The sequence below is a fragment of the Conger conger genome, chromosome 1 (assembly GCF_963514075.1).
Source record: "Conger conger chromosome 1, fConCon1.1, whole genome shotgun sequence".
In the NCBI taxonomy this organism is placed as follows: Eukaryota; Metazoa; Chordata; class Actinopteri; order Anguilliformes; family Congridae; genus Conger; species Conger conger.
This window is the reverse complement of record NC_083760.1, coordinates 51503688-51522801: the sequence shown is the minus strand read 5'-3', so window position 1 is coordinate 51522801 and position 19114 is coordinate 51503688. Positions and strand designations below refer to the sequence as shown.

Below are 19114 nucleotides of genomic sequence, written 5' to 3'. Positions count from 1 at the left end.
CCCCAAACTTTCAGAAGTTAAACAACATTCTAATGGGCAATTTCTCCTTGTCATAAACGAAGAAAGCAAGATGCACACAAACAGATTATAGATAGACAATTCTAGATACAAAAAAGAAATCCGACTTTGGCAATGAGAAATTAGTCAGAAAACTGTTTTTTGAAGGTTTTTCAGTCATACGTTTTATGCTTCTATGTTTTATATGCAGCAGAATAATACCACACTACTTCCTGTAATACTGTTTCAAACCCGTGGGTGGGTCTCTAAGTATTTGTTCTTCACATCAAATCAATTTTCATAAATGAATTGCATGGTTGTCACACACTAGATAAAATGTGTGCATTTCTTCTGTGTTGTCATTTCCTTTCAATGTATTAAACCCTTTTGAAGGACAGAGACAATCATTGCCAACACATGCAGTACAAACTTCCCTTTCTCATGCATCTGAAGTCAACTCAAGAATATGGATGAAAGAAAACTCATGTTCACCGATTTACCAGTAATTAAATAAATAACTTGGATGTTTGAAGTAAATGCCAATTCATTTAATTCTATCCAAAAATAAGGATACAGTTTTCATATTGTTGTGACTGTATACATATTATAATAATGTCTGTCTCTTTTATGCTGTGTCATGGATATAGACTTGATCCCACTTACCATTGTTATGTGGATCAAATCTGATTAAAAAAATTCCTTTTTGCTGTTCAGACTCTAATTGGATATGAAGAAAAATTGGATTTGAACAAGGCCATAGTTTTGCAAGTAACAAGTAAGTCTCAAGTCAAGTCCCTTTACACAGCCAAGGACTGTGTACCTTTTTATAAAAATTCTCATGATGTCCACTGGCCTTCATTGATTGCGTTGTTTTCATGATGCAATTGAGCAAAGACTCCTGTGAACTGAGAACTGATCTGGTAGGACTAGGGCGGCCTGCAGCTTAGTGGTTAAGGTACACGACTGGGTCGGTGGTTCGATCCCCGGTGTAGCCACAATAAGATCCGCACAGCCGTTAAGCCCTTGAGCAAGGCCCTTAACCCTGCATTGCTCCCGGGGAGTATGGTCTCCTGCTTAGTCTAAATCAACTGGAAGCCGCTTTGGATAAAAGCGTCAGCCAAATGACATGTAATGTAATGCAATACAGAGAGGTTTCAAAGGTAAAAAAAACATTGCTCTCATTTTGCAATGTCCTTGAAAGTGACCTTGAATTCGCTTGATTGAATAAGACGATCAACTCAAAGACTACAGCTATTGAGCTTCTGATGACAGAAGAGGCAACACAAGCTGCTGGAGTGGTAAGGTTGAAACTATGCGGACCACAGTGTACATAAAGGACTGTAGAAGAGCTGGCATCCCCTAGCATTCACCCAGGCATGTTTGCAACTCCATTTTAAGTCTGTCCTGTGAGTTGAGAGAGGCAGATTTAGTCACGGCAAAATGCCTAATGCCTCTTTCGAAAATTCTTTCTCCTGTTGCTGAAGAGGCCTTGCACAGCCCGGCAAACTCCCCCTTGCTTGTAAAGCTCCATGAACAAAGTGCAGATGGACACCTGCTCAACACCTGATATGCCTTGAGCACCATCAATGTAATTGTTAACTGGATAACGAACCCTTTTTTTTTTTTTCTCACTATTTTTCACACTGTGGTGTTGCTCAATTTCAAGACTGATTTTGAATCTGTAGACTAGTAATATCAAAGTAGCCAGGAGGTCAGCACCTATGCACCAGGCCATTGTACTAGATGGGAATCTGAGGAATGAGTACTTTCATATCCTTGCTTGAGAACATTTGCTCATTTGAATGGGAAACCCTACAGCTGTACCGTAAGTGTTTGAGATAAGATTTTGAATACCAATTTGACATTTTATGAGAAAATAATAAACAGCTCAGATTAATAAATCTTACCACTAATAAAATGTTAATGTCAATGTTGACTAATCTTTATAATGTGACGTGGTCTATTGGCAGTTTGTTTTTGTATGTGTAAATATCTTGGAAATGCTGACAGGCTTTATTTAAGTTAAAATTTATCTTGCAACAGCAAAACATGTTTTTAATGTTTCAGTTAATGTTCAACGTGCTGTAGTAAACAAAAACAGTGGCAGACAGGCTGCAAAACCAAACCGTGTGAGTGTGTGTGTGTGTGTGTGTGTGAAGTAAAAGTCAAAACAATACAGCCACAAGTCCCAGGTTACACAATTTATTCATTTGTATTGTTATTTATACATCACTGTTACACTGTAATCTGATTAAATTAATCGGAGGACTTATGTAGTTCTTTGAAACTCCACAGGGACACCAACACTGCTGTGGAAGACCAGAGAGGGGGGGGGGGCAAAAAAAAAGAAAGAAGCTACTGAGAAAATGTACTGTTGTACTGTTATTTACATCTCCGTGTCCTCCTCTAGCTGTCTGTAAACATCGTCTACGCGCTAACAACGTGACACCACTGGACAGGTAACATGGAGAGGAGAGATTTGCGCTCTCTTCGTCTGTAACGCTGGGTGTTCGGGACTGCCCGTCAACTTTTTATTTTTTTAAATACTGCAGCAGCAAGCTTCCTATAAACAATTAACATCTTGATGATCTAAACAAAGAAAACTGACTGTACAGCTACTGCTAAATGTACTAAAGAACCTGGCCTTATGCTTTTAAACTAGATTAAAGTGCTATAAGCAACCCACCAATCCACACTTTATATATATATATTTATATTTATATATATGTATTTATGTATATTTATATATAGGAACAAATCTACTATTTTAACATTAATTTACAGGGTAATATACATTATATTTGTAGCAGCTGAAATGTCAGCACAAAGAAAGATCACTGTCACACGTATAACAGCAATATATATATATAATTATATATATATATTTATATATAACCATATATATATAAATATATATCTGCCATATATTTATGTAAAACAATAAACCACGTCTCAGGCTTTTCAAATTATATCCAGAAAAGCAATTATTTGTCAAGACGTAAAAGCTTTACAAGTTCTCTCTGAAAGAACAACAGGTAGACAAAGTGCCCCCCCCCACCCCCGCCCCCCGTATTACTTGAGGTCACATGACAGTAATTTGCATATTCCACAAATCTATTGCAACACATTACTGTCTACGAACAGTACACACAGCTCCTGGCAGGAGGAGGTGTTAGCTGAACTCACACGTACACCCACTTAACAGAACAGTACGACTATGGGTCATAGCTATGTGCTTGGAGATGGTAGAGTATGCAGTGACGGGTGAGTGACAGGAGAACTATAATACAAAGTACTCTATACTTTGCTTCCCAGAGCAAGAGCCAGGTGGAAACTGTTGGCTTTATTTCCAGGGTCCCAACCTGCAGACATGCTTAGGCGTACACAGCTGAGACTTCCTCTCGGATGTAGTTCAAGGCCCGCCCCGAGTTAGCTTGACCCTACCGAAGGACGGTACGAGGAAACATCCGGAAGAGGGGTAAAGTTGTGTATCTGCATAAGTTACCGCAGTTTCCTCTGCTGGTCCCATACCTGTGCTACCATCATCGGCACCTGAGGTGTTAACGGCCTTCGACCCCGTAATTCCATGAGCATTTCGACGGCCTGCCTCTCTCTCGCTCCTGACGTCACCCTAGTAACCCCTATTCACACACCGCCCCCTCCCACTTCCTGCCCTCCCAAATCTCTTGAGAAAACACACCAACAATAACTTGACAGAGAATAAGCTCTGTATTATCGCAAGTAATAATAGTAGTAACAGACAGTAAGCTTGGTCGTGCGTTTTCTCGCCAGCGTTCGTGGGAGTCGAGGCGATGCAGAGTCAGGTTTGGGATGCTGCCTTTTTGGGGATGTCCTACGTTTCGATAATCCCCACCTACCCCCCCCCACCCCGCCCAAAAGTCTTATTCGAATGACCAGATCTCTATGTCCTGCACATAGAAGTCCTCCTTTCGGGACAGCATCGGGTTCCCGAAGGTTTTGCATGAGTGACTCCTGCCGTGATAGAGGTCTCCGTCCAGCCACAGTCCAAACTCGCCCCTGGGAGAGAAATAAAGCCATGTTCGTTAGGGAGAAAGGGCAAATGGAATCGAATTTTGGCATCTAGCAGGCACACGTAGACAGAACGACTTACAAGTAGAGTTCAGTCCATAAGTATTTCGACAGCGACAGGTTTTGTTTTTGTCTTTTGTACTCTAGCACATTGGATTTGAAATGAAATCTGTATGTGTATGTTGCTGGGACTCCTGCAAATGAATGCAGCCAATTTACATCCATATCAGATGAGCCATGTAGTAACTGCAGCCCTTTTAATACATATACCACCCATTTTAGGGAACCAAAAGTAACTGGACAGTTGGCTGCTTGGCTGTTTCTTGGTCAGCTGTCACTGTGTCATTAGTTCATGGACAAGAAAGCTAACAAAAAGTTGATTCTTCGTGAGGCATCTGCCCTCACCAAAGTGTCAATTCCAGTAAAACAAGCAATCACAACAAGGCTGTAAAATAAGAATAAATCTGTCAGACTTAGCCAAAACATTGGATATGTCAAAATCAACAGTTTGGTACATTGTTAAGAAGCAGGAATGCACTGGTGAGCTAGCTCACCAACAGCAAACAACCTGGTGGATCACAGAAGACCCTTGTAGTGGATGACCGAAGAATCCTTTGACAGTTGACAGTTGAAAAAGAGGTCTTCTTCACAATTCAAAGAGATCAAGAACACTCCAGAATTTAAGCATAGAGGTGTCAAGTAAAATAAAAGCGGCTACATGGCCATAACCTCAAAGGGATCACAGCAAGATGCAAACCACTGGTAAATGTCAAGCCTACAAGATTGGTCCATCTAGAGAGCTTGACATCATTTCATTTCAAGATTTTCTGCAGACAATGACATTCTGTGTTCCTTGGCCCAAATCCAAAAATGTGCTATTGAATGGCAACAAACGCTCACTTAGGATCATTTTTGGCTGAAAGTAGCATCTACCATAACAGAACAAATTACGCAATGCAGCAGCAAAGAATGTTGTTGACTGGAGAATCTCACCACCAAGAGTAAGTGTAAATCTGCCACTATTCATTTGGAAAGAAAGGTGCTGTCAAAATAACTGTGCACAACTCCAACTAGAAAAAACAAAAAACAAAACAAAAACAACAAAGCTAACAAAGCAAAAAATTACTTCTATTATTATTATTATTTCTTTCAGGATACATTTGTGAGTTACCGTCAACTTTATGGTCATGTACCAACATGATTTGCTTGGACAGAATCCATAGGTGCACTGGCATCCACTGGGTCTCCATTCTAATTTTAGCAGAAGCATTAAAGCTTCGCCCTTTGCTTAAATCTAGAGCAGAGGTATCAAACTCCAGTCTTGATGGGCTGCAGCATATGTAGGCATTTGAGGTTTTGTTTCAACAAGCAGCCAATGAATGTCTCCAGAACGAAGTCTGTGGACTCCAGCCAATCAATGACTTAAATGAATCACTGGTACCGAAACACACTGAAAAACAACAGACACTCTGGCTCTCCCGGGCTTGACAGCACCTGTGATATAGAACATTAAGTGGTAGTGTTTCCAAATGAAGACATACGGCCAACCATCCAAACAGGCCTGCAACCGCTCCATTTAATACGGACTGTCAAACGTCCTGCAAAGCAAACGCTACTCTCTGTTACTCACCCTCCACCTCCAAATGCTAAGGAGTCCATATCTCCCTTGATGAAAAACATGTTGTCCCCTGTCCACTTGAATACCTGAGGGGAAAGGAAATTGGGGCCGCGTGGGTCATTGTGTGACGAAAGCATTATAAACAGACTTCATGCTTTGATACAAACAATTGGCCGGTTTGCTGGAGTAACCCAGTTGTGCAGATCTGAATAATTAGCAAGGCTGGGTAAACACAGAAAAAGTGTACTATGAGGTGCTCTGCCATCTGTCAATATGTGCATGCCCCCATCTGCAGGCCAATGACAGAGCAGAATGTCTGAACATTGCAGTTAGACAAAAGGTTACCTTTACAGGCACTCGACAATCAAACCAAATGCCTAGCATACCTCAAAGTCTGGGTAGAAGGAGAAGAGGAAGGTCTCTCCAGTCCCGTAGAAGCCATCGCTGACTTTAAAGGGTTCTGAAGCTAACGCGCCAAAGATCTACAGATACATAAAGATACAATAACAAATTACAAAATGTGTGCAAGCATATATACAGTCCCCTCCAAAAGTATTGGAACAGCAAGGCCAATTCTTTGTTTTTGCTATTATTTCCTGGTATTGCCCGCAGGACATGTTAAACTACTTAGAACATAGCACCATTGGCATCGGACCACTCAATTTTTAGGTGAGCAAAAGTATTGGAACAGAGAGTATTTAATTAAATGAAAGTAAATAACACTTAAAATGTGGTAGCATATCCCTTGCTTGCAATAACTGCATCAAGCCTGCGACCCATTGACATCACCAAACTGTTGCATTCTTCTTTTGTGATGCTTTTCCAGGCTTTTACTGCAGCCTCTTTAAGTTGTTGTTTGTTTTGGGGGGGGGGTTCCCTTCAATCTCCTCTTCAAGAGGTGAAATGCATGCTCAATAGGGTTGAGGTCTGGAGACTGACTTGGCCAGTCTAAAACCTTCCACCTTTTCCCCCTAATGAAGTCGTTAGCTGTGTTGGCAATGTGTTTTGGGTCACTGTCTTGCTGAATTATGAAGTTCCTCCCAATTAGTTTGAATGCATTGCTCTAGGTTGTCAGACAGAATGTTTTTGTGGATTTCTGAATTCATCCTGCTGCTACCGTCATCAATTACATCAATTCTGGTTATTGATGATGAGTTACATCATCAATAACCAGAAGCCCAAGCCATGACACTTCCTCCACTGTGCTTCACAGATGAGCTCGCATGTTTTGGATCATGAGCAGATCCCTTCTTTCACCACACTTTAGCCTTTTCCAACACTTTGGTAAAGGTTCATCTTGGTCGACCTATTAGATGTCTGTTGCTCAGTATGCCAGCAGTTTCTTTCTAACACAAATGCAGTCTTCACAGGCAAAACCCAAGACTAGAACAGAGAGTAGACATTCAGGACAATGTATTGTATAACCAATCAATTTAACAGGGGCAACAAAAAACACGTCAGTTGCATATACTTCCAATACTTTTGCTCACCTAAAAATGGGGTGCTGATACAAGATTGTGTTCTAAGTTGTTTAACAAATTTTGATAAAAATACCAGAATATAAAAGTTGAAATTCGGATCTGCCATCACATATTTTGACCTAAAACTCAATTGTCAATTGTCAAAAACAAAGGAATTGACCTTGCCGTTCCAATACGTTTTGAGGGGACTGTACACTATAACACAAACCACAAAAACTTACCTAGAATTATCTCCGGTCTACATTTGATAAACATAATGAGGGCTCCACAGTAAATAATATCTTGCAGAAAGGCCTGAGGTGCTTTTTAACCCTGATACTGCTCAACTATCAGAGTTGCAACCAAATAGTACCCGTGGGAGCAGGTGAGGATTGGCCAGATTTGGAATTTTTGCTCAAAGGGGTTAAAAACCAGGAGCCAGGGTGGAGCGCTCACCCCTCCATCGCTGTCTTTGATGACCAGCAGAACAGGCGTGTCCTGGCCCTGCATCGCACGGTACAGCGTCTTTATGCTCATCCCGTGTTTCGACGTGCCGAAGGCCAGCGTCCAGGGGTACCCAATCGTCCGCGGCGGGAGATTCTTCGCAAGCTTCACAAAGAGCAACAGACAAGATAATCAACATCTATCAAAAGCGAATTGATAAATGAACTGATGATAGTCATGACGACAAGGTTTTTTTACGGGGGAAAAAAGGCTGCGCTTTTTCTAGCAGAAGGGATACCCATGACCAATACACCTGATGCACACGATTCTCTTTAAATACAACGGAGCACAACACAAATGTTTAACCCACGCATATTTCCATGAATCTCGTATGGCAGCTCCAGGCAAGTCCAACTTCTACAATGCTTGGGTCACATTAGATTTTACAAATCGCTTGACCACAAGGGTTTATCCGATTACCCTTCAGAAGGGGTCAGAATGTAAACACCACCTTGAGATAGGGTGCTTAGCTTTAGCCACTGTAAATTTGATGAAATCCCAAGATCTCATTCGCTCAGACTCAAAACATTATCAGGTTTCCAACAAGCCGTCATTCTCCCAGGGGCCAGGAGTGAGCGAGTAGGCAAGGCGATAAGAGATGAGATAATGATTACCCTGTACCGTGTGGCCTTCAGGGAAACATACAATCTGCCACTATTCATTCGCTAAATTGCGCTAACGAAAAAAGGTACACCCAGTTTACAATCCCCGCTTTACCTGCCTTGGGCATGGATGAGGTGTGTATCAAATAGGAGACCTACTGAACCGAAATAAGACGCTCCACTGGCATACAAACACTCTCCTGCAGTAAACATTTTCTGAATAATAACATCTGCATCCCCAAGGTTGGGGAGTTTAAGCATGAATTTCTCTGCCTCATTCCTTTCACAGGTCTTGTGTGTGGTGGCTGTTGTCCTGAAGGACAGCTCAGCTGGTGAATTGCAGACTCAAAAGCTTATGGGTAAAGCCAGATATTCCAAATGAAGAAAAATAAGATAAATACTGCATGCCATCCCAGAACCCATCGTTCCAGTCCATCTCCCCAAAAATCCTTCAACTTATCTCCTCTCTGGTGAAGCCAGATGAGTCAGCTGGATGACTCACTGCTGCTTTCAAACACGCCTGTCCCCCCCAATCCACTTGTGCCCTCTGTCATCTACAACTACCACCCTGTCTCTCAACTTCCCTTTCTCTCCAAAACTCTCAAAATGTGTTCAGACTTCTATAGGATGGGAAGGGGGGGGGGGGGTGACTGGGGTGAGATAGTGGTTGCAGACGGGCAACTACATATTCACATGAATAGGAACCAATGCAGAAGTCATAACAACAAAATTTGTCAAGAAACAAGTTTCATAGATAATTCTTAAGGTGTCTGAGAGAACCTCCGATCCAACCTACCATTCAGTCAACGGTACATTAAAAGTCACCTGGGAAAGTGAATCCACACAAAGTTAAGACAGTTGTTTAAACCAAAGTAAATGGCCCTACATTTACATGCAGTGGTGAAATAACACTTGACAAGTCGTTGTGTATACTGTGACACTGCAGTACCTTCTCAATTTGATCTGCCTGCAGAAGGTCGCTTGGTTCGCTGAGGTTGGGTCTGAACGTCTCTGGCTCCAGGTCCGTCTTGATGGAGGTGCCATGCTTGGAGTTGACATCCTCCTTCGTCGAGATCTGATGGGGAGGACATGTTGTCAGAAGGTGTGGTCCCCACGAAGGAATGCAGGAGGCTTGGGCATGCATTACTTTTCATGGGATGGCATTTGGGCTCAATTTGATTTGGGTGAAAAATACAAGTAACATTGACATTCAGAGCAGTTGTGGAAAGTAGGCAATTTGTGACCTTCACTTTCAACTCAGAACTTCATAGGCTAGATTACTGGTCAAGACATCAAGGACCACAATGAAAATAAGTCTGTGTTATCCTTGACAATTTTTAAAGCTGTGAAATTTTACTTCTATGCTTTATTATCGTCAAATAAATTAACTAAATTAAACATCGCTGTTGTTTTTCTTCAATGAAATAATAATTTGTTCATTTTACGGCAGAGCAAAGTGATCAATTCGTATTGGTGAGTCTCAAACAAACATTAATTACATGGCACAAGGGAAACATAACTTATTATACAAGGTTGGGCAAAACCAGGGTACAGACAGCGGAAATGTATGTGAAAGCAAAAATCCAAGATGCAAATCAAGTCATAATCGACATGTAGACATCAATTAAATGCATGCGAACTGAGATAACAGAAACGCACCAAGTATATTACAACATCAAGTTGCTTAGTACATGGATTTATATTAGACCTCATTTTGAGGAATTGCACTTGGATCCTTGCCATTTCCATGCTGATGGGTGAATTCATTAATGTATATTTATGGTTATATACATAACATATACTCAAGGCAGTATACTCCGCTCACTTTCGGCACGTGGTAAATCTTGGCTGAAGAAAAAGCAGCATCATTAAAATGGTAATAAACGACACAAGGTCGGGCAATTAATTAAGTCACATCTTTCGATGTGCAATTTTCGTGTTCGATATTCTGGAACATTCCATTTCCTTTAACAAATGTAAGCATGCAGCAACCTGAATGCACTCAAGTTACCAGATCCTTGTCAAGTTACCTGCAGTGTCTTCAACCAATGGTTCCACAGCAAGGCACAACCAAACACACTTCCATTACCCGCCCCCCGCCCCACCCTGTCCCTTCCCGCTATGATGGGAAAGTAGCACCTCTTCAACGAGGCTGCTGCAAAGTGTACACAGTTTGTGAGGCGTCACTAAAAGGGGGGGGGGGGGGGCGCAAACAGAAAATTCCTCATCTGACTGGATATTAAATAAAGGCAAATGACCTGGGTACACTAATGGCCAATGTTTTAGCCGACTGTTGAGATTAAGCCTCTGGCTGACCTCATTAGTTCTTGAGTGCCTGAAATCCACCCTAATGAAGCCTATTAGTAATCAGAAAACTGCACTGAGGATCTGGAGGGGCAAAACAAGAGTCGACTGGTGTGTGGCTCCAGGTAAAACCACACTCTCCTAAAGTTTGGCGTCTGTGCCATTGGCAAGTGTCGATGTTGGTCAAAAAATTCTGGAATTTTCTGCAGAAAAACAGTTTTGTTTTTTTCTCTAGGTTGTTTCTTTGAGATGCGACTGTAGTAATGCCTGGCAGCTGTGGATGTAAACCCCATAGGGGGCGGGCCGCCATCCCCCAGGCCAGAGCACTACCACAGGAATGGAGGAGGGTGGGGGGGGGGGGGGGGGGGGGGGGGGGTGGGAAGGTGCTACCGGTCTCTACAGAGAGAGCTGGAACTGGGCGGGGCACCTGGAGACGTTTGCAGAGCGCACGCAGGTCTTCGCTGTTTAGCGCGTCAATCCTGCGGTGATACTCAGCCAATGACACTACCTGGTGCAGGGAAAACAGTAACAGGGAAAACAGTAACTGCTGCAGTTGGAAAAAAAGAAGTTGAGCACAGCAGTGGGAGGGAAAAATAAAATAAAATCAAGGGGAAACCGGCCAACTGACCGCATTTAATCCGCCCTGGGCATGCCAACCTCGCCCAGTTCAATCCAACTTCATGAATCCGTGTGATAAATTGTACGTTGCCAACTCCTGAATACGAGTATTTAACCCTAACCAGCCAGTTATACGTGATGAAAAAGTTTCAAATAAACAAGCAAACCGGCTGCTTGGAAGCAAACTTATTTAGGCTAACGCGTTTTAACGGACTCAGAAAGAGGCAAGGCTCCATAAGAACATTAGTGTTTTGCAAGGCTCAACTTATTTATGTCTAGTTCCAATTTCAAAAGCAGTACAAAAACAATATTGTGACATCAAGACCGGATGTTCCAACTAAAAAAAGGCCATCTCTCAACGCATATCAAGAAACTGACTTTTGAGTGAAATCCGCTGGTCCGAGTGGCAGCGTTTCATCTGTCCTGATCTCATTATGCCTAAAGAACATGACGTAAAAACTACAATAGACAACCTGGGGCCCATTAAATTGCCAAGTAGTGCCAAACATTTGTTTCTGAACGGCAAGAGGACTTTGGGGCCTTCAACACATGCTAGCTAACAAACTACAGCACCGTAGGAATGGTTTTAATTTTTTTTTCAAAACGGACACACATATTGCTTCCACAGTGAAGACGTATTTCCGCATTGTACCACACTGATGGCGACAGCAATTTAGCAGTCGTTTACTGTACATCACACTGGTGTGGGCATGACAACTCTTACCCCACATGAAGGATGACGTGATGTAGAGGGCCAAGATTTTAAACTCTGACACATGTGCTCTGACATCACTACAACTACAGTAAATGTATTTCTAAACATAGATATAAATCATTGCTACAGGTAAAAAAAAAATGTATATGCATAAATTGTCATTTTTTACTAATCACAGCAGATCATAGTTTTTCACCTCTGCTGATCGGATCTGGATTCTGCCACCTAACATACAAACCGATACAAATCGTTACTTTTGTGAAAATAATTTTTAACACACAAAAAGAGCTCCCAGACAAGTGCAAATGCAGAGAAGCTATGTTTCTTGTTTTACAACATGACAGTATTGATGGTCAGTAATTGATTGAGGTTCACTGATCACAATGTTCAATGTCAAATTGGTTCACTTATGTTAATAGCAAAATATTATTTTGTTAAGAAAGCAGCCTTCTGAGTGGCTTTTCATAATCATTCATAATCCACACAGAAAAAGGCTGCAAAATCAGAGAATCGCCCCCCTCTAAAATCAGTATCTGTCGGATTCAAACTTTTCTGTGCTCTATTGATCTTGCCTGGTGCAACAGAACAAACCAAGAGGACCATAACGCTTTAAATTGGGTTTTTACTCGCAATTTATTAGGTTCCAATACACCAGACAAGCATCAGCAAAGCATAGAAAAGCATTTGAATCCAAAACGTATTTGACGCAGGTCTGCTGTGTGGACATGACAACCGTTATATTTCTACGTCATGTCATATCGTGGGCATGATAATGCTCGTGTTGTTGACACAGCGAGGCTTCGCTAGCCTCAGCCGAAGTAGTAAATTGGAGCTACTTAACTTAACCGGATTTAGTCATTAAGTTTTTAAATCACATTAAAGCGCTCCCTTGAAAGAATAAAAGTGTTTACAAACAGAAATAGGACAAAGACCCATTCAGACAGCTTCACTTGCAAATGACGCTGCTAACCGACCGACGTCAACAAGCTGAAGCTGTACTTTTTGACTTCCATCTGAAAGGGTTTACGCCGTCCGATGTGGACTGTACGCGCTCTCACTGGAGAAATTTACATTTAGTTCAGTTCAGGGAATTCAGATACTGAGGATTACTCTGAAATGCCGGTCCAACAGGAGGGCCTCACAGGTAGAAGGGACACTAAGAGGACTCAAAGATACTATGAAAAGCCTGTACCATCATGCCTATATTAAACACAGGCAGAATAAAACAACGAACTTTATAAACAAGGGAACAGTGTTTAAAGCCCATCTGAATATAATTACTATAAAGGCCGTCGTATGAATTAGCTATTCAAAAAGCTTCCAAAACACATATAAAAGAGCTGTAGGGAATCGCATGCATCACATTTAGGAACCAATTGCATATTTTACAGTTAAATCACAGCATTATCTGGTGTTTAAAACATTTTGCAGAAGGGAAATTGTATCCGGGTGACATGAATGAATCATACAATAGGCTAATCATACGGTAACTGACAGGAAGAAGTGTTTGGAGAACCGGTAATGACACATATGTAGTTGTTACTCTGCTCCACTTCCCCACCTCTCATACCAGGTGAGGTCATTCCGTGTCTCTGTCTAATATCTTGGACATAGCCTATGCGACTACATCTAAAAATAAGACACCGGGTTTAAGTTTGACTTCGCCACATGTGCTGGTACTAGTGCTTACTATGCTTGTCAATGGCTGCAGTATGGCAAGTGTTAGCTAGCACACAAAGTAGTACTGTATTATTGTAGTATCTTTTAAGAAGCCTAATCGCGTATCATTATGTTGACAGTACCAAAATGATTTACAAGAGTGTGAAAAAATAACTTCAACAGGGGTGAGTTGTCAGTTGCCCATCTGTGTCATTTAACCCATCTTCCCTTTTTCTAATAATATAGGGGTTACCGAATGGCGCTGTAGTTGAATGTACTATAAAAAGACTGTGAATGTATCAAAACGTACAGTCCCGATAAATCGACACAATCTGTATGAAGAAAATGTGCATTTAAACAAGCCCTTCGGACTTCCATGAAGTTATGACATCAAAACGATACACTCGTTTACGTCAGCACGGCCCGCTCGGCATAGGGCATCCAGTACAGTCCATACAATATAGGATTTAAGGCACTGTTCTCGTGCATGGATGAGCCACAGTCTGGTATCGAATCCGGACCCTGGCAGTGCCCACTGCGGCCATCTGCCAAAGCTGCACTTTCAGGATTATTGCAGAACTCAATAATTATTTATTTGTATATATAGAATTATGAATAATTATTTAGAGTCCTAGTGTGCAGGCTCTAACTTTAATCTATATAGTACCCTGACCGACGTGGGTATCTCTATACTATTCTATTAACTGTATCATAAGCATGCTAAACAGCAATACATATGAACTGAATCAAAATGAATTTCTTGTTTTGATTCGTAGAAGTTTTGCCACAAAATGCTGATTTGAAAATTGACTGAGATAGCCTTGCTTCTTGCTTCTGTGAATATGTAACGTCATTTTATTTGACCATTCACCAGAAAAAATTCCTTGAGATGAATAATCTCTTTTTCAAGGGAGACCCGAGTACATTAAAAAGTACAGGTGTTGCACTTCAATGAACAACACTGATTTATCTCTTTAAAGACAAAAAGGCCAGTAGCTAGTATTATCATCCCTCTTGATGAGCCATAGCCACGAGTAAGGCAGAATCAAGACTAGCTAACAAGCAGCTTCAAACTATTTCAGCCATCGCACATACGCAGAAACATCAAACATCTTGTGTATTAAAACTACGGTAAAATGGAAAGACATTCAAAGACACAAGCTGTAGTCACTAGACTAGCTTAAGCGTGGAACTCAAAGGACGCAAACTCCACAGCCTTCCTTGTCCCACATAGAGGAACCGTCACCACCCATTCAACCACATACATATCTAACATTTAGCACAGTCTACACAGTCACGGCACATCCAATTCCCAAGAGATGTAGCTATAACCCAAGTTAGCTCCTTCGCCAATTTGGGAGACACCAAGTTTAAATACACCTCGGGTAGCTATGCCCAGCTGATAACATCAGTAAAATTAAGCATACTTAATGGACACTCGTGGTGAACTCGGGACCGTTGTCTTTACCTAACATAATGATGCTGAAGTGTTGCTAGCACTGATTAGCTATCCAAGCATATGTACCGCCCCACAGCAAGCCAGCAACAGAAATTAGTGGTGCCCCACAAACGGAGGATAGGTTGATACAGCGCAAACTTTTCCCAAAACTTATGCAATCACCCAGTGCCACTCGACAAAGCAAGCGCCCATATAATAAACACCGTGACCGAAATTAAAGCTACAGCAAACTAACGTTAGCTTGCCAGCAAGGTTTATGTGGAACTTGCTAGGAAGCTATCGTTAGCAAGGAAGCAAAACATCTCCACATATTATTATTACCACAGCATAAGTGTATTTAGGTGTCAGTTGCTTTTCCTCTTTCATCCGTCTGGAAGAAAACATGTCTTGCTCAGGTCGACACAAATCCGTAGCAGTTACATTCCAGCTCCTTCAAATTATTTCAGATGCACCGACGGCACAAAACACCCGGCCGATTAACCACAATAACCTTATCATTCGGTCGCCGTGTAATTGATTGACACGGTAAAACACCAATTGAAACACGAGAAACGGGTGAACTAAATTCCGATTCGTCATCTAAACATTAAAAACACGGAACTTCCTCTGAAAATGATACCGAATCAGATGGATTTAAAGGCACAGTGACGCTTTTCAAGCGGCACCGCATCACTACTCCAAAACATCATGAACTCACTGAACAAAGCAACAATTAGGAAAAGCCTCCTTAGACTGATGACATGGAGGTAATAATTACTATTCAGTATGGGTTTTTTTGACATGGTTAATGCTTGGACTGTTTCCACGAGTTAGAACCCCAACTGTTCAATAGTGAATGGATCAAACCAAACTGAGGTTAGGGACCTTAGCACTTCACAGACATATCTGGGACTTACAATGTCCAAAGGGTTCATCCTGCTCTTGTGGCAAGTACATTTAGGCTGAGCTGCTCAGGTACCTTCTATTATGTTTGATAATGGATGCTACACAGGAAACATTCTGAACACACAACATTGAAATCAGTGATGCTGACATTACAAGACTCTCTCCCTGATCTCGATATTTATGCATATACTATGGTAACCTCCTGGACGAACTCATTTTATATCCACTGTGCTAACAAAGGTGTTGTTCCACAGAATGGAATCTGGTAGATAAAGTAAAATTTAAATAGCTGCCAGGTATGAATACTTATTATTTGGGGAAATATACATACATATATTACTGCACAGTGCTTTGTTATCCCAATTTCTTTCCAATTTATCTATGCAAAATGTGACAAATCCGACCCATGCCAGTGCTGACTGTGGCTGACAGCCTCACAGGAGTGAGGTATAATTGGCTCTGCATCACTTAGGGATAAGGGAGGGATACAGTCGGTGGGGATATAATTGTGCAGTGTTTGAGCGACTCCTGCTGGCTAGTCTGCCCATGTGTATGAATGGGTCTCCTCCACCCCTGCTCTGCGAGGGCCCGGCTTGCAACTGCGGTGTAAATTTCACAAATTGGATATTCCCAATTCCAAAAAAACCCCCAAAAAAACAAAAACAAATTTAACATGATAATGTTCTTTGTTGTATTTTACAACAGATGGTACACCTGAAATTATTTTACATCTAATATAGATAATAAAAACTATTAGTTGTGACTTGGAATTCCTGAAATGTTTCAAAAGTATATTAACTGCAGAGCGATGCCTATAGAGATTACTCAAGTACCACACAAATATTTGACAATAGCATCAAATATGCCTTCCTTGTAAGTTAGGTTAGGTTAATGTAGCCACTCCATGCCCCGTAATTCAAAGAAATCACCAATAATTAATTTTTCAACTGTCATACAGCGGAACTGAAAAGTATTACCGAAACCCAAACAATGATACTGAACATATGTTTGGGGTAAATATGTAAGTACTGCCATCCCTTTTTAAAATGTCTGAATGTAGCACATAGACTTGTGAATGATGGGGATTACTATACCATTAAGGGGATCATGTCAAAGACTGACAATGGCCTTTAGTCAGTGCATGAAAAAAGGCCAGAGAGTGATTTATCCGACACCGATAAACCAGAGGGCTCTTCATGCGTACAACAAATTACATAGAGATAATACACATTAATTATTTTCACAAAACAAGTCTTCCCTCATGCAAAACACTAGCTGCAACGTCATAATAAGTAGAGAAGCTCAGTGTATTAGGAAAACTGCATAGACACATTTCACAATAACCCAAACCGTGACACTTCATGCAAAATTCAATTGCTATAACAGGGCAGACAGAAAAATTGTGGCGGTGGACAATACACAAATTTACATTTCGCAGACCTAGACAGTAAGTGGAAAATATTTTTAGCATGTGTTCTCTAACACACAGAGAGACATATTATATAATAAAGTAATTATATAATAAGGCAGGTAAGTAATGTGAGATAAAGCAAACTACTGTTAAGACACAGACATGGCATGTCAAAAAGCAAAGGATTCATCAGGCCTTACCTCCCACTCCGTGTCTGTATCCGTAGGCTCCTCTCCGCTTTCGTACTCCTCGTTTTTCTTGACCACCATGAAGCCAGGCTCCCGGCTCAGGCCTCCCAGCCCTTCCCCGAACATATCAGGACTCCACTGGATGAAGAACACGTATAGATGGTCTGATCTGAGAAGACAACGTGTAGAACATTTTTTTGTGTATGAACTTACACTGTTATTTATCCATCAGAATTTCTTCAAATTTCTCCCCAGTTTAAGCTTCCATGAGATCAGACTGGATAAATCCAATGGAATACAACGGATTCCCACAGTTGAAAAGCACACATTAAAATCATGTCGCTGTAATTTGATCTTGTTTGACCATGTACTGACTTTGGATGTTCTATACATGCTTGAACAGAATGCCAACAGTATGTATCTTACTTTTAAGGTGATAATGCACTCATGGTCAGAATAAACCACTTCCTAAATGTTTATCTTCTTTCAATTTCACAGACAAAAGGACCACTCACTCAACACCCGTTCCATGCTGTGCGATAACTGGTTTGCAAGTGGTGCTATACAAAACCGATTAATTTAATCTTCATTCTCACATTTATTTTTATCTCAGTGAGATGCACTGGTCTTTTACAGTAGCTGCAATCTGTGGAATGAAGTGGTTGTGCCACACAGTGCTCGATTACTGTCGCAGTGATACGCCTTCAGGACCTTTCCACAGTAAAACCTCAGACTCTAATGGAATAGCTTTGCCTGTTGTTTGACATGGTACACTAACACAGTGTGGAAAAGCTTTTGAAGATGCAGATCTTTTCATTTGATTCGTTTTGTCATTTTCATGTTCCTAAAATCTAGTGTGTCAAAGTACAAATTTAAAAACAGACCTGAGTATGAGAGAACATGAAAAGGTAGTTATGTAAGATGACATACTTCCTTGGAAATCACAGCAAAACACATGAAACTCCTTAATATCAATTATATACATTATGATGAGATCAAATATACACTCACCGAGCAGTTTATTATTTTATAACATATTTACTTTATTACACCTACTTTTTCCACGTGATTATCTAAACAGCCAATTGTGTGGCAGCAGTGCAATGCATATAATCATGTAGATACGGGTCAGGAACTTAAGTTAATGTTCACAACAACCATCAGAATGGGGAAAAAATGTGATCCAAGTGACTTTGACTGTGGAATGATTGTTGGTGGCAGACAGGGTGGTTTGAGTATCTCAGAAACTGCTGATCTCCTGGGATTTTCACTCACATTAGTCTCTAGAGTTAGCAAAGAATGGTGCGCAAAAAAAAATCCAGTGAGCAGCAGTTCTGCAACGAGAAACGCCTTGTTAATGAGAGACGCAAGAGAAGAACGGCCAGACTGGTCAAAGCTGACAGGAAGGTGACAGTAATGCAAATAACCACACATTGCAACAGTGGTATGCAGAAGAGCATCTCTGAATACATGACGCATCATAACTATTAAGTGGATAGGCTACAGCAGTAGAAGTCAAATAAATAAGTCTAATAAATACCTAATAAAGTGCTCAGTGAGTATATCAAAATATGGCAATGCAATGCAATAAAAACAGCTAAAACACATTTCAGTTGATTTGGTATTTGCAATGGTACAGCCAAA

General features: G+C 41.1%; 1 protein-coding gene across 4 annotated transcripts in view; it reads right to left on the bottom strand.

The window, feature by feature from the left end:
• Positions 1-2183: 2183 nt before the first annotated feature.
• The window catches only part of oxr1a (oxidation resistance 1a), a 188591-nt gene continuing 171660 nt past the window's right edge, over positions 2184-19114 (bottom strand). For 2 of the 4 annotated variants that reach the window (XM_061234916.1, XM_061234924.1), the window contains 7 exons: positions 17483-17639; positions 10963-11043; positions 9181-9306; positions 7582-7734; positions 6052-6147; positions 5678-5751; positions 2184-4035 (listed from right to left, as the gene is read on the bottom strand). In XM_061234916.1, coding sequence (XP_061090900.1) covers positions 3900-4035; positions 5678-5751; positions 6052-6147; positions 7582-7734; positions 9181-9306; positions 10963-11043; positions 17483-17639 — 823 coding nt within the window. In that variant the 3' untranslated portion in view covers positions 2184-3899. Of the gene's footprint in view, positions 4036-5677; positions 5752-6051; positions 6148-7581; positions 7735-9180; positions 9307-10962; positions 11044-15307; positions 15514-17482; positions 17640-19114 lie in introns of those variants that run through there. The other 2 variants (XM_061234943.1, XM_061234934.1) reach the window with 2 other exon arrangements.